The sequence below is a fragment of the Pristiophorus japonicus genome, unplaced genomic scaffold (genome assembly GCF_044704955.1).
Source record: "Pristiophorus japonicus isolate sPriJap1 unplaced genomic scaffold, sPriJap1.hap1 HAP1_SCAFFOLD_1133, whole genome shotgun sequence".
In the NCBI taxonomy this organism is placed as follows: Eukaryota; Metazoa; Chordata; class Chondrichthyes; family Pristiophoridae; genus Pristiophorus; species Pristiophorus japonicus.
In genome coordinates, this window is record NW_027250792.1 from 49,214 (window position 1) to 73,535 (window position 24,322).

The following is a 24,322-nucleotide window of genomic DNA, read 5'->3' on the forward strand; positions in this document are numbered from 1 at the left end:
ACCCACGTTCAGAAACAAAATGCAAGTCGTTACTGATATCGCTCAATTGATTTTTTTTCACCAAATGCCTGTCCAACTCCTTCTCAAAATTATTGATGTAATTAGCCTTGCTCAACTCACTGGGCAGGCAGTTCAATCATTCACTCCCCTCTATCCAATCTGTTAAAACCAGCAGATTGAGAATGGATAAAAGGTATCGTGCTGAAATTCTCTCTGGCTGAGGGTCAGACTCTACCTTCTTTGTAGGCTTAGGGATCAATTTAAAAATAGGAAATATATTCCTGGAGCTGTTGGAACAGTGTCAATAAATGTGAGATGCTATAAAGGCACTCATTCACAATTTTCTCCAACCATTACAAATCCCAATTCCCAAAATGCATCGAGTATTTATTGCATGGCGTTGCGAGACTGGAGGAGATGATCTTGTGCGGCAGCTATTTAAGTTAAGGCACACATGCATTTGTTGAAACACAGCAACCACAGAAAAACCTGAGTGCTAATGAGAAAGTGAAGTTATTACCCTTCAATGGTATCTCTGTCCTAGATATAGAAGCAGCTCGGAACTTGTTTTATTGTCAACAACGGCCAACCAGATTCGAGGACCCTCTCGGATTAAATTGAGGAACTATTCTTTTGGATCCCACAAGTAGAATTCCTCTCCTGGTGTTAGAATACCCCAACCACGCAAGGGAAACAATGAATTAACTTCTTCTCAGCAATTGTCTCCCAAAGCAAAGTTGCTCAATAGTCCAGAAAGACAATTCTTCTGAACTTTAAGAATCCCAGCCTGAAGTGCAGAGGGATGCCCTGACAGAACTGCTGCTGAGGATTGGGAGAAAAAGAAATGAGGCCCAAACCAGAATGAAGCCTTATATCTGGAGATTATGCGGCTCCCATGGACACGAATGAAAGGGCTTCCTCCAATGGCTCAGTGGGAAATCACACCATCTGTTACTAAGCTCTTCACACCAGGAAGATTCTTTCTTCCATCAGTGCTATTGCTTCGACATCTGATCGCAGCTGGGGCATACATGGGGGAAGGACAAGTGGCCTTAATGCCCGAAAGAAACCGCAGTACTCCCAACGCTCATACACATCATCTGCTACTTACACTGGCAAACTACTCTGCTGCCATCCTTTTCAAAATTACTTATTAACAAATACAAAAGGTATTCCAAATTATACCAAGCTGCTCCACAGAACTACAAACTCTTGAGGAAACCCAGAAATCGGAGCAACATTACGGAGACAATAATGTCACCTCAATTATGTAAAAACAATTACACATAGAAAATAGGTGCAGGAGTAGGCCATTCGGCCCTTCGAGCCTGCACCACCATTCAATAAGATCATTCACCTCAGTAACCCTTTCCTGCTTTCTCTCCATACCCCTTTAGCCGTAAGGGCCATATCTAACTCCCTCTTGAATATATCCAATGAACTGGCATCAACAACACTCTGCGGTAGGGAATTCCACAGGTTAACAACTCTCTGGGTGAAGAAGTTTCTCCTCATCTCGGTCCTAAATGGCTTACACCTTATCCTTATCCTGGTTCTGGACTTCCCCAACATCACGAACATTCTTCCTGCATCTAATCTGTCCAGTCCCGTCAGAATTTTATGTTTCTATGAGATCTCCTCTCATCCTTCTAAACTCCAGTGAATACAGGCCCAGTTGATCCAGTCTCTCCTCATATGACAGTCCAGCCATCCCGGGAATCAGTCTGGTGAACCTTCGCTGCACTCCCTCAATAGCAAGAACATCCTTCCTCAGATTAGGAGACCAAAACTGAACACAATATTCCAGGTGAGGCCTCACTAAGGCCCTGTACAACTGCAGTAAGACCTCCCTGCTCCTATACTCAAATCCCCTAGCTATGAAGGCCAACATACCATTTGCCTTCTTCACCGCCTGCTGTACCTGTATGCCCACTTTCAGTGACTGATGTACCATGACACCCAGGTCTCGCTGCACCTCCCCTTTTCCTAATCTGCCGCCATTCAGATAATATTCTGCCTTCGTGTTTTTGCCACCAAAGTGGATAACCTCACATTTATCCACATTATACTGCATCAGCCAAGCATTTTCCCACTCACCTAACCTGTCCAAGTCACCCTACAGCCTTTTAACCTCCTCCTCACAGCTCACACCGCCACCCAGCTTAGTGTCATCTGCAAACTTGGAGATATTACATTCAATTCCCTCATCCAAATCATTAATGTATATTGTAAATAGCTGGGGTCCCAGCACTGAACCCTGCGGTACCCCACTAGTCACTGCCTGCTATTCTGAAAAGGACCCGTTTATCCCGACTCTCTGCTTCCTGTCTGCCAACCAGTTCCCTATCCATGTCAGTACATTACCCCCAATACCATGTGCTTTAATTTTGCACACCAATCTCTTGTGTGGGACCTTGGCAAAAGCCTTTTGAAAATCCAAATATACCACATCCACTGGTTCTCCCTTGTCCACTCTGCTAGTTACATCCTCAAAAAACTCTAGACGGTTTGTCAAGCAGAATTTCCCTTTCATAAATCCATGCTGACTTGGACCGATCCTGTCACTGCTTTCCAAATGCGCTGCTATTTCATCTTTAATAATTGATTCCAACATTTTCCCCACTACTGATGTCAGGCTCACCGATACAGGGTACACACAACTGGGCACTTTAGCTTTCTCTGAAATTTGGACTGCAACTGTGCACGTACATGCACTTATGAAGTTGTCATGCATTTACCTCAATACATTCAGTAGTTCTCCAACTTTCAGAGAAGAGAGAACGAATTGTAAAGACAGTATAACCTGGTTCTGGACACACAATATACATTGACTCTAATGTATATCATAAGTGGGCTTGGGTATACAGGGTATAATTTCAAATTCTGCAGATGACACGAAACTGGGAAACATAGTTATCAATGAGGAGGATAGTAGCAGGGAGGACATCGACAGGCTGGTGAAATGGAGAAACGGTTTCCAATGGCGGAAGGGTCGGTAACCGGTTGGCAAAAGAACCAGAGGCGGCATGAGGAAGGATTTTATTTTTTATGCTGAGAGTTATAATCTGGAACCCGCTGCCTGAAAGGGCAGTGGAAGCAGATTCAATAGGGAATTGGATCTATATTCAAAGGGAAAACATGTACAGGTCTATGGGGAAAGAGCAGGGGAGTGGGACTAATTGGATCGCTCTGCCAAAGAGCGAGCACAGGTGCGAATGACCCCCTTCTGTGTTTCATCATTCTATGATTCTATTATAATGTTTTAACATGTATCGAATTTTGGAACATTGTGTTATCAGCAGATATTACAATTGAGCCTACATGGCCTTATTCTCCCACTGGACCACTTCCCCTAGTTGGAGGTGAAGCAGTCAAAAGCACTTAGGACTTTGCCCCAATTGGTGATTTCTGAACCACATCAATGACTGCATGCAAAAGTGAAGCACAAAAATTAGTATAACTAAGAGGCTATAACTGGCAACTTTGAAATTGTCATTAATGCAAATACTTATCGCATTTTGGTCGAAAGAAGGATGTTTTAAGTAGTAGGGTCTGTATAAACTTCACTAACCAGATACTGAAAGCACTTCAAAGATAAAGGGGTTGATTTTTAACTTGCCTCTAACACCGAAATGAAAACCAGAGGGTTGCTGTAATAGGCGGAGTTCCACAACACCAGTTTTATGCACAGGCAAAAAGTGGAAAATGATACCCCAGAAAAACTCTTGGGGGCGGGGGGGAGAAGGGGGTGAAATTGGTCTTCGGCGTTAGAGTAAAACGGGCAATAGCAAATTGGCAGCCCATTTTAAGAACATAAGAAATAAGATCAGGAGTAGGCCATTCGGCCCTGCTCCGCCTTTTAATATAGGCCAAATCTCTCCTCATAGGACAATTCTCTCATAGAAACATAGAAAATAGGTGCAGGAGTAGGCCATTCGGCCCTTCGAGCCTGCACCACCATTCAATAAGATCATGGCTGATCATTCCCTCAGTACCCCTTTCCTGCTTTCTCTCCATACCCTTTGATCCCTTTAGCCGTAAGGGCCATATCTAACTCCCTCTTGAATATATCTAACGAACTGGCATCAACAACTCTCTGCGGTAGGGAATTCCACAGGTTAACAACTCTCTGAGTGAAGAAGTTTCTCCTCAACTCAGTCCTAAATGGCCTACCCCTTATCCTTAGACTATGTTCCCCCTGGTTCTGGAGTTCCCCAACATCAGGAACATTCTTCCTGCATCTAACCTGTCCCGTCTCGTCAGAATTTTATGTTTCTATGAGATCCCCACTCATTCTTCTAAACTCCAGTGAATAAAAGCCCAGTCGATCCAGTCTCTCCTCATATATCAGTCCCGCCATCCCGGGAATCAGTCTGGTGAACCTTCGCTGCACTCCCTCAATAGCAAGAACATCCTTCCTCAGATTAGGAGACCAAAACTGAACACAATATTCCAGGTGAGGCCTCACCAAGGCCCTGTACAGCTGCAGTAAGACCTCCCTGCTCCTATACTCAAATCCCCTAGCTATGAAGGCCAACATACCATTTGCCTTCTTCACCGCCTGCTGTACCTACATGCCAACTTTCAATGACTGATGTACCATGACGCCCAGGTCTCGTTGCACCTCCCCTTTTCCTAATTTGCCGTCATTCAGATAATATTCTGCCTTCATGTTTTTGCTACCAAAGTGGATAACCTCACATTTATCCACATTATACTGCATCTGCCATGTATTTGCCCACTCACCTAACCTGTCCAAGTCACCCTGCAGCCTCTGAGCATCCTCCTCACAGCTCACACCGCCACCCAGCTTAGTGTCATCTGCAAACTTGGAGATATTACTCTCAATTCCTTTATCTAAATCATTGATGTATATTGTAAATAGCTGGGGTCCCAGCACTGAGCCCTGCGGCACCCCACTAGTCACTGCCTGCCATTCTGAAAAGGACCCGTTTATCCCGACTCTCTGCTTCCTGTCTGCCAACCAGTTCTCTATCCACGTCAGGACATTATCCCCAATACCATGTGCTTTAATTTTGCACACCAATCTCTTGTGTGGGACCTTGTCAAAAGCCTTTTGAAAGTCCAAATACACCACATACACTGGTTCTCCCTTGTCCACTCTACTAGTTACATCCTTAAAAAATTCTAGAAGATTTGTCAAGCGTGATTTCCCTTTCATGCTGACTTGGACCGATCCTGTCACTGCTTTCTAAATGCGTTGCTATTTCATCTTTAATGATTGATTCCAACATTTTCCCCACTACTGATGTCAGGCTCACCGGTCTACAATTACCCGCTTTCTCTCTCCCTCCTTTTTTAAAAAGTGGTGTTACATTAGCTACCCTCCAGTCCACAGGAACTGATCCAGAGTTGATAGACTGTTGGAAAATGATCACCAATGCATCCACTATTTCTAGGGCCACTTCCTTAAGTACTCTGGGATGCAGACTATCAGGCCCTGGGGATTTATCGGCATTCAATCTCATCAATTTCCCGAACACAATTTCCTGGCGAAGAAGGATTTCCTTCAGTCCCTCCTTCTCACTAGACCCTCGGTCTCCTAGTACTTCCGGAAGGTTATTTGTGTCTTCCTTTGTGAAGACAGAACCAAAGTATTTATTCAATTGGGATCCCAGGGATTATCCCAGGGATTATTCCTGTGAATCTTCGCTGTACCGCCTCCAAGGTAAATATATCCTTCCTTAGGTAAGGAGACCAGAACTGTACACACTATTCCAAAACTATACACCATGGCCAACTTTCAACGGGCTGTAAAACAGGCTGATGATTGGCTATTGCCCATTATGCGGCATCACTGAGCAGGTTCATCCCCAGAGGCCCCGTTTTTCCCCTTTTGTCCAGAAAACCAAAATCTACAGCTTCAGTGTTCTGCCAAAGATCATTTGTCCATAATTCTCATAATTAAAGCCCAAACAGAATCAAGTTTCTTACGAGTACAAGCAATCTTTTTCAGGTGGTCCAGTAAGGTATCATTGAGATCTTCAGGTAGGAATCTCCTCTCAAGACCCGGAAGTAAAATTCTACAAATGAAAAAAAGTGACGACTTTATACATTTGTTTCAATATTCTCATTGCAGTATGCACATAGCCACTACAAACATATTAAATTCATCTGTACTTTTTGTTACAGTAATAGCAAATATTAAACAGTAGTTAATTCACGATTCAATACTTGTATTAAATATTCAGCACTTGTTATAACACTCAAAGCCCAATGCTTTCTCAATTGACAGCTACTGGTGCACACAGTCCAGCAAGTGTTTCCCAATAGAGATCAGGAGCAGGAACCCGGACTGATTTTTTTCTACGTCCTAGCTACCAATGCTGTCATGGACAGATGTATCTGCGACAGGTACATTAGTGAGGACCAGGTCAAGTAGGTTTTTCCCTCGTGTTGGTTCTCTCACCGCCTGCTGCAGGCCCAGTCTAGCACCTATGTCCTTAAGGACCCGGCTAGCTTGGTCAGTATTGGTGCTACTGCACAGTCCTTGTGGAGGACATCCTCCATGGTGTTGTGTGACACTACCACCGTGCTAAATGGGATAGATTCAGAACCAATCTAGCAGCTCAAAACTGGGCATCCATGAGGCGCTGTGGGCCATCAGCAGCTGTTGAATTGTAAAGCACCATAACCTTTAACCTCATTACCATCAAGCCAGGACACCAACCCTGGTTCAATGAGGAGTGTAGAAGAGCATGCCAGGAGCCAGGCATATCTAAAAATGAAGTGCCAACCTGGTGAAGAAAGACTTGGATTTATGTCACGCCTTTCAGTGAATAGGGAAGAATGAAACTAAAGAATATTCCGACAGTACGTTGCTCCATAATCCTGTGTATTTGCCCATAGTGAACCTGAACTTCCTTGCCCTTCACAGGCTGATGTGTTCATGCTGATTACAATCAAAGCTTTGTTCATTCAGCGCAACTCTGGTGGACTTGTCTCATCGTCAAGGCTCCATTACATATTGGGAAGACCGAAGCCATTGTTTTCAGTCCCCGCCACAAACTCCGTTCCCTAGGCACTGACTATCCCCTCCCTAACATCGGTCTCAGGCTGAACCACACTGGTAGCAACCTTGGTGTCATATTTGACTCTGAAGTGAGCTTCCGACCAGATATCCACGCCTCCACCTCCATAACATCGCCATCTCCACCCCTGCCTCAGCTCATCCGCTGCTGAAACCCTCATCCATGCCTTCGTTACCTCTAGACTTGACTATTTCAACACACTCCTGGCTGCCCCATGTCCTAACTCACACCCAGTCCCGCTCACCCATCACCCCCTGTGCTCGCTGCCCCGTGTCCTAACTCACACCAAGTCCCGCTCACCCATCACCCCCTGTGCTCGCTGCCCCGTGTCCTAACTCACACCAAGTCCCGCTCACCCATCACCCCCTGTGCTCGCTGCCCCGTGTCCTAACTCACACCAAGTCCCGCTCACCCATCACTCCCTGTGCTCACTGCCCCGTGTCCTAACTCACATCAAGTCCCGCTCACCCATCACCCCCCGTGTTCACTGCCCCGTGTCCTAACTCACACCAAGTCCTGCTCACCCATCACTCCCTGTGCTCGCTGCCCCGTGTCCTAACTCGCACCGAGTCCCTCACCCATCTTCCCTCTGTGTTCACTGCCCCGTGTCCTAACTCGCACCGAGTCCCACTCACCCATCTTCCCTGTGCTCGCTGACCTACATTGGCTCCTGGTTAAGCAACGCCTCGATTTCAAAATTCTCATCCTTATTTTTAAATCCCTCCATGAGCCTCGCCCCTCCCTATCTCTGTAATCTCCTCCAGCCCCACAACCCCCTGAGATTCTGCGCCCCTCTAATTCTGCCCTCCTGAACATCCCTGATTATAATCGCTCCACCATCGGTGGCCGTGCCTTCTGTTACCTGGGCCCCAAGCTCGGGAACTCCCTCCCTAAACCTCTCCTCACTTTCCTCCTTTAAGATGCTTTGATACTGATTTTGAAAAACATCTTGTCTTCCCGCGGTCAATGTTTTCCCTTTTCTCCTAAAAGCCATGTTTCCATGTTTCGATGGATAACTGCAGCCTTCTCATCTCTCACCAAGTGGCTATTCTTCACAGGCAAGCCTTCACAGAGAACATCAGAATTAGGAGCAGGAGTAGGCCATTCGGCCCCTCGAGCCTGCTCCGCCATTCAATGAGATCATGGCTGATCTGATCTTGGCCTCAGCTCCACTTCCCCGCCCGCTCCCTATAACCCTTGACTCCCTTATCGCTCAAAAATCTGTCTATCTCCGCCTTAAATATATTCAATATTTATGTATGGTGGTAACATCACAGCCGAGCTCAACCCTGGCTTCACTTGATGTTCACATATGTTCAGTTTCCACTGAAAGCCACTGAACAACAAACAGGAGAAGGATCTCTGGCTGCTTTCTCCCCTCTCTAACCCATTTAAATTGCCCCAAAACTACCCGAGCTGAACCTAGTGAACAAGATAAGGAAAGAAATATGGGAACTTGCTGATCTGTATGGCACAGTAGCACAGGAAGATGAACCACATCTTCATTACAAACACTGCAGATTATTTTGCCATATTTAAAACTTGCCACCAGGGTATTGAGTTAAACATTTTTTTAAATACTATTGGAAGAATATGGCTAAAACAGAGTGAAGCTATTTTATAGTCTAGTTTTTAAAGGCTTACCGTGGAAATTTTGCTGAATCAGTAAATACTGGCTCATCGGCTGCAGTGATTTGGAACTTTACAAAGGATCCATTGGTGAGTGGCAGCAGTTGAAGGTTGTTAAGGGAAACGTATTGCTCATCACTTAGAATGTACTCTAGCAGCATTAACTTCTGCTCACAGGGGACAGTGTCCAAGTCACAATGCTGAAGAATGTTTCGCAAAGATGCTGGAGTGATCACATTTAAGTCACTGTGACGTTCTAAAGTGTATACTATGGCCTTATATACATGACTTGGGACTCGAACCAAAGGCTGGGCCTCTTTTATCAATACATCCTCAATTGCCTGTCTTATGTCAAGCCGATCATTGCAGTGCAAAAAGATGGCTTTGTCAGCTCTTATCCACTTATCTTCACTGGCAGCCAAGCACAGAACATTAAATTCCAGCAAGCGCTTGATGGTTTCCTTAGTTACCTTAACCCAGCGCTCTTTATGATTCATTTTCTCATAGTCTGGCCATAAACGATACACTGAGGAGGGTTTGAGCACCGAGGTTTCAGACAGAGCAATGGCATCCAGGATAAGTTGGCAGTATGCATAAGGAAGGATTTTCTCAATCAGTAGCTCATTCCACTTGGCTGCTTCATCATATCTTTGGTCTGGTTCAAGCCACTTGATATGTCTTCGGTTGTCTGAAAGGCCAAAGAAGGCATTCACATGGACAGGCAATCCAGTCTTGTTGGCCTCGTTATTTGGGAGTGGTAGAAAGAAACTTAGACGTCCTTCAAAGTCTGTTTTTGCGTCAGCTTCTATAGTTTCAGATTTACTCAATGGAAAAGCCAGTCCAACATATGGAGTGTAACTCAACCTCTCAGCCAGATCATCTAAGTTAGGCCATTCGCCCGTGTTGCCTGTGCAGTTTGTTATTAACCAGTGAGTGTGATGTTGTTCTGTTGCAACGTGATGTGAAATAGCTCTGATGCAGGTAGAAGTTTTAACATTGCTGACCAATTCCTGGCTTTCAACATTGAGGTTGTGATTAAAAGAGGGAATATACTCAGGCTGCAAAGCAGCTATTTGTAAAAGAACCTTTACATTTCCACTGATATCAATATGCTTAATAGAGACTGATGCAACATTTCTGAGAAACAGGAGACTCATATCTTCATCTGCTCTGAAGGAATCAAAAAGATCAAAGATCTTATCTTTATCATACAAGCTGTCTGATATTTCTGAAGGTTCAGTTCTCAATGGAAACCTAAACAACGTTCCCTTGAAATAATGCTCTTTCAGTGCGTGAGTCCATGCTCCGGTCCCAGTCACCTCCATGGCATATCTGAATGGCCTGAACTGGTCTCTGGAGCATTCAAAAGCTTTCCTGTCCTCAGAGTCATCCAGAGACCATATGTACCCTGCTTCCCGTTCTCCAAACAGCTTTTCTTGTGGGTCAAGTATACCAATGTATTTCCCACTGAATATGCTTGGTAAATCTATCGAAAAATAAGTTTGAAAATAGTGTTAAGAGATCACAATGTCACCCGTCGAGGCTCACAGATGTCAATTTAACCTTCACATTCCAAAAATAAAAATAAACAGTGAACAGATTTTAGATCAAACAGACTTATCCATGAGATAATTGGTTAACTTGAACATACACCGTCAGTACACTAGGAGATAATGCACTGGTGATGTTTTAGTTTGCACCATTACTTGTCTGTTTAGCAAAAGTAAAAATAATTTTCACAGCACTTTTTTCATGTGGTTATGTACTCACAGGTAACAACTACAAATGATTAACTTTCGAAAAATAAAATATATATATATATCTATTTACAATGTCATACTATTTTGTATACTAAAACTAAATCTCTCACCTGTGATGTGATAAACAGTATTGAATCCAAGACCAAACTGCCCAACTTTGCTCGGATCATTTCGCTTTTTACTGAGTCCTGTAGTTTGAATGCTATGCCAATCCTCTTCTGAGAACACAGAATCATTATACACTACCAGGGCTGAGCCTAAAGGACAAAAAAACAAAGCAGGGGTTGGAAAGAAACACTATGTTTGAAGAAAAGCCATTTAACATACTGATTCCCTTCTCAAAGTAAAGGAACATTAATCCCTTCTTTCTGAGCTGTGCATCAATACTATACTTACCATTTATGTCGCCATCAAAATAAATTCTGGCACATTTAATTCAACTATTTTTTTTTTTTAAAGGACCCAGCAGTATTAAAGGCATCATTTTATGGCCACTTATGTCGGCAGGACCTTATCTTCACAAAACATGAAGAATGTTATTATCACTTTATCTTTTGGGATTGTAGACTTTCTGCCTCTAGCCACATTTAAGGAGATACCGGGACAGAGAATGATGGGGTAGAAGTGAGATGCGACCAGAGTCGTTCATGCTCGCTTCCTATTAAGAACTGCATTTTCGGTGAGACAGAAAAGCCCTAAGTAACTGATTGACTGGGCCTAGAAATTCAGGAAGAAAATGAAGTAACACTGAAAAGGAGCAGTGCAGTAGGGCGTGTGTGGTGTCCCTGCACCTTACTACAACTCACACGAGGCATGTACTGCAGACACAGTCACTACGTGACCTTAACCTTTATTCCCAGGACCAAGGAGTGCTGACCCTGGGTGGACCTCGCCTTTTATACCTGGAAACCCAGGTGAGGAGTGTCTCCCACAAGTTCACCCCCTGTGGTCAGGGTGTGCATTTCTAGGGTATAAGTACAGTGTACAGGAGTTGCATGATGGTTACAGTTACATGAAGATTACCGTTGCATGATGGTTACATACATGACATCACCTCCCCCCTTACGTCTTTTTGTCTCAGAGGTTAAGTCTGTCAGGTGGTCGACGCTCTCTCGTGGAGCGCCGCAGTTGTGGCTCTGGTGGTTGAGCCTCAGCACGTGTCTCTGTCATCTGAGGTGATTCCGGCCTGTCCGGACTGGCCGCAGGGACTGTGCATGCTGTGGACTGTCCTTGTCGCTCGTCCACTGGCAGTGGTGTGGGTGACATCTCATGCTCTTCTTCAGGTTCCTCCGTGTCTATGCTGAATCTTTTCTTTACTTGGTCCAAGTGTTTGCGGCATATCTGCCCATTGTTTAGTCTGACCACTATGACCCTATTCCCTTCTTTGCCAATTACGCTGCCCTCAAGCCACTTGAGTCCCAAAGCATGGTTAAGAACAAATACCGCGTCATCCATTTCTATACACCTCCCCCTTGAGTTTCGATCATGGAACTCGGTTTGGGACAGGCGCTTGCCCTCAACAATGTCTGCCAGGTCTGGGTGAATGAGGGACAGTCGCATTTTAAGCGTGCGTTTCATGAGCAGTTCCGCTGGCAGGACTCCCGTGAGCGAGTGCGGCCGGGACCTGTAGGTCAGCAGGAGGCGCGATAGGCGGTACTGAAGGGTGGGTCCTTGGATGCGTAGCATGCCCTGTTTTATGACTTGGACCGCCCGTTCCGCCTGGCCATTGATAACCTGCTCGCACCCAAAAAGCCAGCGGACAAGTCCTTTGAAGAGCTCAGCCAGCTGATCAGTGAGCATCTCCAGCCGGCGAGTAGCGTACACATGGCCCGGCACCAGTTCTACACACACCGGCGTCGGGAGGGAAAATACGTCTCGGACTTCATTGCGGACCTGCGGCGCTTGGCCAGTCTCTGTAAGTTCACAGACGCCCGTAGGGGGAAGACGTTAAGGGATTTCTTCATTGAGGGCATTAATCATGCCGGGATTTTCAGGAAGCTCATAGAGGCCAAGGACTTGACTTTAGAAGGGGCGGCGTTGATAGCTCAGACCTTTATGGCAGGGGAAGAGGAGACCAAGCTAATTTATGCAGCAGCCCTGGTCCCAACGTGGCGATGGACCAGGGAGTCAACATGGTGAACGCGGCTCGGGACCCCGCAGGCAGGCAAGGGCATTTTGAAACCGCCCAGGCAGCAACAGACTCTAGGGTGGGCCCGCCACAGGGACAATGGAAACGGGATCAGCAATTCACGCCATCACGAGGAACAATGTGTCCCACGACGGGAACCATTAACACCCATCATCAGAGTGCTTAGAAACAACCAAATGGGCAATCAGAGAGGAATGCCTGGTAACAGTCCCTTTGTTAACAACAATCTCAGCTCACGCTGGAGGTGCGGGGGTAGACATACTACGAAAAGCTGCAGGTTCCAGCAATATATCTGTAGGATTTGTAACATCAGTGGACACTTGACCAGGATGTGCAAAAAGGCTGTAGCGAGGCTAATCTGCGAGACAGAGGAACCAGACGAGTGGTCTGCAATGCAGGATGATGCCTGGGGAAAAGCCATGGATGCTGAAGTTCAGCGGGTTCATGTGGCTGACGTCCACAGCTCATATACTAAAAGGCCACCCATGGTGATGAAAGTTTTATTGAATGGCATCCCGGTGTGCATGGAGCTGGATACGGGAGCGAGCCAGTCACTTATGAGTGCCCAACAATTTGAGAGACTATGGCCACACAGAGCTAGCAGACCCAAACTGGACTGCATTGACACGCAGCTACGGACGTACACCAAAGAGATCATCCCAGTGCTAGGCAGTACAAACTTGGTAGCAACACATAATGGATCACAGAACCGGCTGCCACTCTGGATCGTCCCGGGAAATAGCCCCGCGCTCTTGGGGAGGAGTTGGCTAGCCGAGATGAATTGGAAATTGGGGAATGTGCACGCCATTTCATCTGTGGAGCGAAGTTCATGCTCACAGGTCCTACAAAAATTCGGGTCACTGTTTCAACCCGGTGTCGGAACGTTCAAGGGCACTAAAGTAGTGATACACATCACTCCGGACGCCAGACCAGTGCACCACAAAGCCAGAGCGGTGCCGTACGTGATGCGTGAGAAAATTGAAAGTGAACTGGACAGGCTGCTCAGAGAGGGCATAATTTCGGCCGTTGAATTCAGCGACTGGGCAAGTCCCATCGTTCCTGTCCTTAAAGCAGATGGCATTAAAGCCACCATCAACCGAGTGTCGCTGCAAGACCAATACCCGCTCCTGAGAGCGGAGGACCTCTTTGCCACACTGGCAGGTGGCAAGCTGTTCACGAAACTGGACCTCACTTCGGCCTACATGACTCAGGAACTGGCTGAAGAATCCAAGTTTCTGACCACCATCACAACACACAAGGGATTATTTATCTACAACAGGTGTCCGTTTCGCATTCGTTCGGCGGCAGCTATCTTTCAGCGGAACATGGAAACATAGAAAATAGGTGCAGGAGTAGGCCATTCGGCCCTTCTAGCCTGCACCGCCATTCAATGAGTTCATGGCTGAACATTCAACTTCAGTACACCATTCCTGCTTTCTCGCCATACCCCTTGATCCCCCTAGTAGTAAGGACTTCATCTAACTCCTTTTTGAATATATTTAGTGAATTGGCCTCAACAACTTTCTGTGGTAGAGAATTCCACAGGTTCACCACTCTCTGGGTGAAGAAGTTCCTCCGCATCTCGGTCCTAAATGGCTTACCCCTTATCCTTAGACTGTGACCTCTGGTTCTGGACTTCCCCAACATTGGGAACATTCTTCCTGCATCTAACCTGTCTAACCCCGTCAGAATTTTAAATGTTTCTATGAGGTCCCCTCTCATTCTTCTGAACTCCAGTGAATACAAGCCCAGTTGATCCAGTCTTCCTTGATAGGTCAGTCCTGCCATCCCGGGAATCAGTCTGGTGAACCTTCGCTGCACTCCCTCAATAGCAAGAATGTCCTTCCTCAGGTTAGGAGACCAAAACTGTACACAATACTCCAGGTGTGGCCTCACCAATGCCCTGTACAACTGTAGCAACACCTCCCTGCCCCTGTACTCAAATCCCCTTGCTATGAAGGCCAACATGTCATTTGCTTTCTTAACCGCCTGCTGCACCTGCATGCCAAACTTCAATGACTGATGTACCATGACACCCAGGTCTCTTTGCACCTCCCCTTTTCCTAATCTGTCACCATTCAGATAATAGTCTGTCTCTCTGTTTTTACCACCAAAGTGGATAACCTCACATTTATCCACATTATACTTCATCTGCCATGCATTTGCCCACTCACCTAACCTATCCAAGTCGCTCTGCAGCCTCACAGCATGCTCCTCGCAGCTCACACTGCCACCCAACTTAGTGTCATCCGCAAATTTGGAGATACTACATTTAATCCCCTCATCTAAATCATTAATGTACAGTGTAAACAGCTGGGGCCCCAGCACAGAACCTTGCGGTACCCCACTAGTCACTGCCTGCCATTCTGAAAAGTACCCATTTACTCCTACTCTTTGCTTCCTGTCTGACAACCAGTTCTCAATCCATGTCAGTACACTACCCCCAATCCCATGTGCTCTAACTTTGCACATCAATCTCTTGTGTGGGACCTTGTCGAACGCCTTCTGAAAGTCCAAATATACCACATCAACTGGTTCTCCCTTATCCACTTTACTGGAAACATCCTCAAAAAATTCCAGAAGATTTGTCAAGCATGATTTTCCTTTCACAAATCCATGCTGACTTGGACCTATCATGTCACCTCAAATCCATTCCTGGAACAATCGTATTCCAAGACAACATCCTTATAACGGGTCGAGACACTGAGAAACATCTCCACAACCCGGAGGAGGTGCTACGCCGACTGGACCGGATCGGCCTGCGGCTGAAAAAGGCCAAGTGTGTGTTTTTGGCCCCAGAGGTCGAGTTTTTGGGCAGGAGGGTTGCTGCAGACGGGATCCGGCCCACTGAATCAAAAACGGAGGCGATCCGCCGGGCACCCAGGCCCGGCAACATGTCGGAGTTGCAATCATTCACGGGACTCTTGAACTATTTCGGAACTTTCTGCCGAACTTAAGCACATTGTTGGAGCCGTTACACATGCTCCTGCGTAAAGGTTGTGAATGGCTTTGTGGGGGCTTTCAATAAGGCGAGGAACCTGCTGTGTTCTAACAAACTGTTGACATTGTATGACCCTTGTAAAAAAACTGGTTTTAACATGCAATGCATCTTCCTACGGGGTTGGGTGTGTTTTGCAGCAGGGTAATGATGACGGCCGACTCCAACTGGTGGCTTACGCCTCCAGGTCGACTCCCAGGCAGAGCGTGGATACAGCATGGTCGAGAAGGAGGCACTCGCGTGTGTGTATGGTGTGAAAAAGATGCACCAGTACCTTTTCGGTAGACGGTTCGAGCTAGAGACGGACCACAAGCCATTAATATCCCTGTTGTCCAACAGCAAGGCCGTCAATGCCAATGCGTTAGCTCGCATACAGCGATGGGCCCTCACGCTGGCTGCGTATGATTACACCGTACGGCACCGGCCAGTCACCGAAAATTGCGCTGACGCGCTCAGCAGGCTCCCACTGGCCACCAGTCGGAGGCGTCGGAGCAGAGCGCTGAGATGGTCATGGCCATTGAGGCTTTTGACACTGCGGGCTCCCCTATCACAGCCCGCCAGATCAAACTCTGGACCAACAGGGACCCCCTCCTATCCATGATAAAGAAATGTGTCCTGACTGGGGACTGGGCGCCTGGACACAGGGCATGCCCCGATGAGGTCAGACTGTTTCAGAGACGGATGGATGAACTTTCCATCCAAACCGACTGCCTGCTATGGGGCAGCCGGGTAGTCATGTCCCAGAAAAGAAGGGAAGCGTTCATCAGGGAACTCCACAGCGAGCACCCTGGCATCGTGCTAATGAAGGCCATTGCCCGATCACATGTATGGTGGCCGGGGATTGACTCAGACCTGAAACGCTGGGTTCGCAGGTACACGACGAGTGCCCAGCTGGGCAATGCCCCCAGGGAGGCCCCACTCAGCCCGTGGCCCTGGCCCACCAGGCCATGGTCACGTATTCACGTAGACTATGTGGGCCCGTTCATGGGAAAATGTTCCTGATCGTTGTCGATGCATACTCGAAGTGGATCGAGTGCATCATATTGAACTCGTGCACGACATCCATCACTGTGGAGAGTCTGCGTACGGTTTTCGCGACCCACAGCTTGCCGGACATCCTGGTCAGCGACAATGTCCCGTGTTTCAATAGCCATGAATTCCAGGAGTTTATGTCGGGCAATGGTATCAAGCACGTCCAGACAGCACCGTTCAAGCTGGCCTCCAATAGTCAGGCGGAACGCGGTCCAAGTCATAAAACAGGGCATGCTACGCATCCAAGGACCCTCCCTTCAGTACCGCCTATCGCACCTCCTGCTGGTCTACAGGTCCCGCCTGCACTCGCTCACGGGAGTCCCGCCAGCGGAACTCCTCATGAAACGCACGCTTAAAACGCGGCTGTCCCTCATTCACCCAGCCCTGGCAGACATTGTTGAGGGCAAGCGCCTGTCCCAAACCGAGTTCCATGATTGAAACTCAAGGGGGAGGTGTATAGAAATGGATGACCCGGTATTTGTTCTTAACCATGCTTTGGGACTCAAGTGGCTTGAGGGCACTGTAATCGGCAAAGAAGGGAATAGGGTCATGGTGGTCAGACTAAACAATGGGCAGATATGCCGCAAACACTTGGACCAAGTAAAGAAAAGGTTCAGCATCGACACGGAGGAACCTGAAGAAGAGCATGAGATGTCACCCACACCACTGCCAGTGGACGAGCAACAAGGACAGTCCACAGCATGCACAGTCCCTGCGGCCAGCCCGGACAGGCCGGAATCACCTCAGGTGACAGAGATGCGTGCTGAGGCTCAGCCACCAGAGCCACAACTGCGGCGCTCCACGAGAGAGCGCCGACCACCTGACAGACTTAACATCTGAGACAAAAAGACGTAAGGGGGGAGGTGATGTCATGTATGTAACCATCATGCAACGGTAATCTTCATGTAACTGTAACCTTCATGCAACTCCTGTACACTGTACTTATACCCTAGAAATGCACACCCTGACCACAGGGGGTGAACTTGTGGGAGACACTCCTCACCTGGGTTTCCAGGTATAAAAGGCGAGGTCCACCCAGGGTCAGCACTCCTTGGTCCTGGGAATAAAGGTTAAGGTCACGTAGTGACTGTGTCTGCAGTACATGCCTCGTGTGAGTTTGTAGTACGGTGTAGGAATGGCCACACAGCAGGTTCCTCGCCTTATTGAAAGCCCGTTCTTGACAGTCCCCCCAAAGCCATTCACAACCTTTACACAGGAGCATGTGTAACGGCTCCACCAATGTGCTTAAGTTCGGTAGAAAGTTCCCGAAATAGTTCAAAAGTCCCAGTAATGATCGCAACTCCGACGTGTTGCCGGGCCTGGGTGCCCGGCGGATCGCCTCCGTTTTTGATTCAGTGAGCCGGATCCCATCTGCGGCAACCCTCCTGCCCAAAAACTCAACCTCTGGGGCCAAAAACACACACTTGGCCTTTTTCAGCCGCAAGCCTATCCGGTCCAGTCGGCGTAGCACCTCCTCCGGGTTGTGGAGATGTTCCTCGGTGTCTTGACCCGTTATAAGGATGTCGTCTTGGAATACAATTGTTCCAGGAATGGATTTGAGCAAGCTTTCCATGTTCCGCTGAAAGATAGCTGCCGCCGAACGAATGCGAAACGGACACCTGATGTAGATAAATAACCCCTTGTGTGTCGTGATGGTGGTCAGAAACTTGGATTCTTCAGCCAGTTCCTGAGTCATGTAGGCCGAAGTGAGGTCCAGCTTCGTGAACAGCTTGCCACCAACAGCGTGGCAAAGAGGTCCCCCGCTCTCGGGAGCGGGTATTGGTCTTGCAGCGACACTTGGTTGATGGTGGCTTTGTAGTCGCCACAAATCCTAACCGAGTCATCTGCTTTAATGACAGGAACGATGGACTTGCCCAGTCGCTGAATTCAATGGGAGAAATTATGCCCTCTCTGAGCAGCCTGTCTAATTCACTTTCAATTTTCTCACGCATCACGTACGGCATCGCTCTGGCTTTGTGGTGCACTGGTCTGGCGTCCGGAGTGATGTGTATCACTACTTTAGGGCCCTTGAATGTTCCAACACCGGGTTGAAACAGTGACCCGAATTTTTGTAGGACCTGTGAGCATGAACTTCGCTCCGCTGATGAAATGGCGTGCACATCCCCCCATTTCCAATTCATCTCGGCTAGCCAACTCCTCCCCAAGAGCGCGGGGCTATTTCCCGGGACGATCCAGAGTGGCAGCCGGTTCTGTGATCCATTATGTGTTACCACCAAGTTTGCACTGCCTAGCACTGGGATAATCTCTTTGGTGTACGACCATAGCTGCGTGTCAATACGGTCCAGTTTGGGCCTGCTAGCTCTGTGTGGCCACAGTCTCTCAAATTGTTGGGCACTCATAAGTGACTGGCTCGCTCCCGTATCCAGCTCCATGTGCACCGGGATGCCATTCAATAAAACTTTCATCATCATGGGTGGCATTTTAGTGTATGAGCTGTGGATGTCAGCCACATGAACCCGCTGAACTTCAGCATCCATGGTTGTTCCCCAGGCATCATCCTGCATTGCAGACCCCTCGTCTGGTTCCTCTGTCTCGCAGATTAGCCTCGCCACAGCCTTTTTGCACATCCTGGCCAAGTATCCCCTGATGTTACAAATCCTACAGGTATATTGCTGGAACCTGCAGCTTTTCGCAGTATGTCTCCCCCCACACCTCCAGCATGAGCTGAGATTGTTGTTAACAAAGGGACTGTTACCAGGCATTCCTCTCTGATTGCCCATTTGGTTGTTTCTAGGCACTCTGATGGTGAGTATTAATGGTCCCATCGCGGGACGCATTGTTCCTCGAGATGGTGTGAATTGCCGATCCCCTTTCCATTGTCCTTGTTGCGGGCCCACCCTAGAGTCTGTTGCTGCCTGGGCGGTTTCGAAGTGCCCTTGCCTGCCTGCGGGGTCCCTAGCCGTGTTCACCATGTTAACTCCCTGGTCCATCGCCACGTTGGGACCAGGGCTGCTGCATAAATTAGCTTGGTCTCCTCTTCCCCTGCCATAAAGGTCTGAGCTATCAACGCCGCCCCTTCTAAAGTCAAGTCCTTGGCCTCTATGAGCTTCCTGAAAATCCCGGCATGATTAATGCCCTCAATGAAGAAATCCCTTAACGTCTTCCCCCTACAGGCGTCTGTGAACTTACAGAGACTGGCCAAGCGCCGCAGGTCCGCAACAAAGTCCGAGACGTATTTTCCCTCCCGACGCCGGTGTGTGTAGAACCGGTGCCGGGCCATGTGTACGCTACTCGCCGGCTGGAGATGCTCACTGATCAGCTGGCTGAGCTCTTCAAAGGACTTGTCCGCTGGCTTTTGGGGTGCGAGCAGGTCTTTCATCAGCGCACACGTCTGTGGACCACAGCTGGTCAGTAGATGCGCCCTCCGCTTGTCAGCCGCTGTTGCTCCCAGCCAGTCCTTCGTGACAAAGCTCTGCTGGAGTCTCCCCACGAAGTCATCCCAGTCCTCACCCACACAGTTACGTTCCTCTGTGCTACCGGTGGCCATCCTCGTGGTTTGGTGATTCCCGTTTCTCGTCGCCAAATGTGGTGTCCCTGCACCGTGCTTCAAACTCACACGAGGCATGTACTGCAGACACAGTCACTACGTGACCTTAACCTTTATTCCCAGGACCAAGGAGTGATGACCTTGGGTGGGACCTCCCCTGGAAACCCAGGTGAGGAGTGTCTCCCACAAGTTCACCCCCTATTGTCAGGGTGTGCATTTCTAGGGTATAAGTACAGTGTACAGGAGTTGCATGAAGGTTACAGTTACATGAAGGTTACAGTTACATGAAGATTACCGTTGCATGATGGTTACATACATGACAGCAGGAATCTACCGACTTGTGTCACTTATATGGACAAAATGAGAATGGTCTCCAACATGTCGCCATCGTGGGTAGGACTGTATCGTTTAACCATCATTTGTTTTGGAGCTTATCAGTTACCTTGGGAAAAACAAATCTGAAGTTCTAAATCCCCTGATGTCTTTCAGGAGCTTTACTTCCCGAACTCACGCACCTTGAAACTTTTTAAGATCCTTCATAAACACAGATGTTGTTCCATAAGTTCGTTCATCAAATATAAACACCACTTCAGTGGCCTCAGCATCATCTGCATTTTGAATCAGCTCCTGTGGGGAAAGAAATGAAAGAAGCCGGTTCACACTCGCTGTGCGGTGCAGCAGGCCCGCCCCTTTAATGCCACTCGTCAATTGTCTCCAATTCAGTTAATGTCTGATAATAGTGCTGACAATGGCACTAGAGACATTTAACAAAAATGATTTCAAGGACATGATCCCACTGAAGAAGATCCATTTTGTCGTGTTCAGTAATATACCATGTGGAACATTCACCTTCAGAATCTGTCCACCATCAGGATATCGACGCAGTATCTCTTTCAGGTAGTCAATAAATGGTGGAGCTGTTGCACCAAATTTCTTCCTACACAAATGAAACATAATCTGTGAATTGAATTTCTATGTTAACATTGTATCATTGCTTCATTCTGTTTTGCTGTACCAGTTATTTTCTTTGTCTCTGGATGTCACTATGGTCTACAGCCTGCTTCATCCACAGGTGTATAATATAAGGGCAGCAGACCAAACCTACAATGCCAGGTCGTCTGAACCAACCTCCCATGATCAGACAATAATCCATTCATTCAAAAAGTATGTTTTTGAACCATGGAATAGGGAAATCACTGAGACTATACAGAAGAACTCCTTCACAAGCATGACTTGACATGGCCCAGGTTCAACCCTGAGTAATCTCATATTCTGAAGCACCTTTCTTGTTCAGTCTAGGTTTGTACATAATAAGGAATGGAAAAGGGGAAAAAAAACAAACAGAGACAAGAGAAATAGACAAAAACAGAACTCAAGAAAGAACAGCATCAGAAAGACCTCCAAGTGGGACATGGGGACATAAATTTAAATTAGTGAAAGCTAAATTTAATACAGATATTAGGAAGAACTTTGTTGAACAAATAAGTGTGTGGAATTATCTGCCAGGCCGACTAGTATGGGTAAAAACAGCAGGGACATTGAGAATACAACTGGATGTTAACATTGGACGGTTAGAGAGCCAGCAGAATAGACTTCAATGGGCCAAACAACTTCCTTTCATCCTTGAATGTTCCAATATTCTAATGTACAATATTTAAAGGTTTGCATTGGGTGTCTAACTGGTCCAACTGAAGATCTGAAAGAAAGACTGGGATTTATATAGCGCCTTTCACAACCACCGGACGTCTCAAAGTGCTTTACAGTGTAGTCACTGTTGTAATGTGGGAAACGCGGCAGCCAACCTCTGCAAAGCAAGCTCCCACAAACAGCAACGTGATGATGACCACATCATCTGTTTTTGTTATGCTGATCAGAACTCGTTGCTATTATTAGAGGTTATTTGTGACATGAGGCTATATAAAGAAATCTAGGCCAAAGTTTCAAAAATATCAGAAGCTTGACTAGTTGACCAGCGACTTGTTGAGGTCTTTTAGACAACATCCACTTACTGTTCCACACTGATCACTGCACATTGGTCAGATTAACTAGTTTGATTTCTGTTGAATAGAAAAATACACGAGCCACCCTCCCAACACGTCACTGGTCCTTCCTGAACTGTACCTCGTTTTCTTGTCACTGCTGCTGAAAGTGCCTCCTCCTCGATTATCACGATGCAGCAATGAAGACATCATCAGAGAGGCTGCTGCATACCTAAATAAAAGTCAATTAAATCAGTTATGAGTGCCCGTGGGACATTGAACCAGCCATTAGTGCCCGCGGGACATTAAATCAGTCACGAGTGCCCGTGGGATAATTAAACCAGTTACTAGTGCCTGGGACATTAAATCAGTCACGAGTGCCTGGGACATTAAATCAGTCACTTGTGCCCGGGACTTTAAATCAGTGACTAGTGCCCGGGACATTAAATCAGTGACTAGTGCCCGGGACTTTAAATCAGTGACTAGTGCCCGGGACATTAAATCAGTCACTCGTGCCCGGGACTTTAAATCAGTGACTAGTGCCTGGGACATTAAATCAGTCACCAGTGCCTGGGACATTAAATCAGTCACTAGTGCCCGGGACATTAAATCAGTCACTAGTGCCCGGGACATTAAATCAGTCACCAGTGCCTGGGACATTAAATCAGTGACTAGTGCCCGGGACATTAAATCAGTGACTAGTGCCCGGGACTTTAAATCAGTGACTAGTGCCCGGGACATTAAATCAGTCACTCGTGCCCGGGACTTTAAATCAGTGACTAGTGCCTGGGACATTAAATCAGTCACCAGTGCCTGGGACATTAAATCAGTCACTAGTGCCCGGGACATTAAATCAGTCACCAGTGCCCGGGACATTAAATCAGTCACCAGTGCCTGGGACATTAAATCAGTCACTCGTGCCCAGGACTTTAAATCAGTGACTAGTGCCTGGGACATTAAATCAGTCACTAGTGCCTCGGACATTAAATCAGTCACCAGTGCCTGGGACATTAAATCAGTCACTAGTGCCCGGGACATTAAATCACTCACTAGTGCCTGGGACATTAAATCAGTCACCAGTGCCTGGGACATTAAATCAGTCACTAGTGCCTGGGACATTAAATCAGTCACTAGTGCCTGGGACATTAAATCAGTCACTAGTGCCTCGGACATTAAATCAGTCACCAGTGCCTGGGACATTAAATCAGTCACTAGTGCCTGGGACATTAAATCAGTCACTAGTGCCCGGGACATTAAATCAGTCACTAGTGCCTGGGACATTAAATCAGTGACTAGTGCCCGGGACTTTAAATCAGTCACTAGTGCCTGGGACATTAAATCAGTCACTCGTGCCTGGGACATTAAATCAGTCACTAGTGCCTGGGACATTAAATCAGTCACGAGTGCCTGGGACATTAAATCAGTCACTAGTGCCTGGGACATTAAATCAGTCACGAGTGCCTGGGACATTAAATCAGTCACTAGTGCCTGGGACATTAAATCAGTCACTAGTGCCTGGGACATTAAATCAGTCACTAGTGCCTGGGACAATAAATCAGTCACTAGTGCCTGGGACATTAAATCAATCACTCGTGCATCGGACATTAAATCAGTCACTAGTGCCCGTGGGACATTATATCAGTCACTAGTGCCTGGGACATTAAATCAGTCACTAGTGCCCGTGGGACATTATATCAGTCACTAGTGCCTGGGACATTAAATCAGTCACTAGTGCCCGGGACATTAAATCAGTCACTAGTGCCCGTGGGACATTAAATCAGTCACGAGTGCCCGTGGGACATTAAATCAGTCACGAGTGCCTGGGACATTAAATCAGTCACTCGTGCCTCGGACATTAAATCAGTCACGAGTGTCCGGGACATTAAATCAGTCACTAGTGCCCATGCGTGATTAAATCAGTCACTAGTGACTGGGACATTAAATCAGTCACTCGTGCCCGCGGGACATTAAATCAGTCACTCGTGCCTCGGACATTAAATCAGTCACTAGTGCCTGGGACAGGAAATCAATCACCAGTGCCCATCCGTCATTAAATCAGTCACGGGAGTCTGTGACATTAAATCAGTCACTAGTGCCTGGGACATTAAATCAGTCACTAGTACCCGTGGGACATTAAATCATTCACTGGTGCCTGAGACATTAAATCAGTCACTAGTGCCTGGGACATTAAATCAGTCACTAGTACCCGTGGGAC

General features: G+C 47.2%; 1 protein-coding gene across 1 annotated transcript in view; it reads right to left on the bottom strand.

Moving 5' to 3' along the window:
- The window catches only part of sacs2 (sacsin molecular chaperone 2), a 35,110-nt gene extending 12,775 nt beyond the window's left edge, over positions 1-22,335 (bottom strand). Inside the window, exons 1-6 of the mRNA XM_070870092.1 lie at positions 22,250-22,335; positions 20,978-21,065; positions 20,644-20,755; positions 10,552-10,698; positions 8,697-10,167; positions 5,956-6,044 (exon numbers count right to left, since the gene is read on the bottom strand). Coding sequence (XP_070726193.1) covers positions 5,956-6,044; positions 8,697-10,167; positions 10,552-10,698; positions 20,644-20,755; positions 20,978-21,065; positions 22,250-22,320 — 1,978 coding nt within the window. The 5' untranslated portion in view covers positions 22,321-22,335. The remainder of the gene's footprint in view (positions 1-5,955; positions 6,045-8,696; positions 10,168-10,551; positions 10,699-20,643; positions 20,756-20,977; positions 21,066-22,249) is intronic.
- Between the last annotated feature and the right edge of the window lie 1,987 nt (positions 22,336-24,322).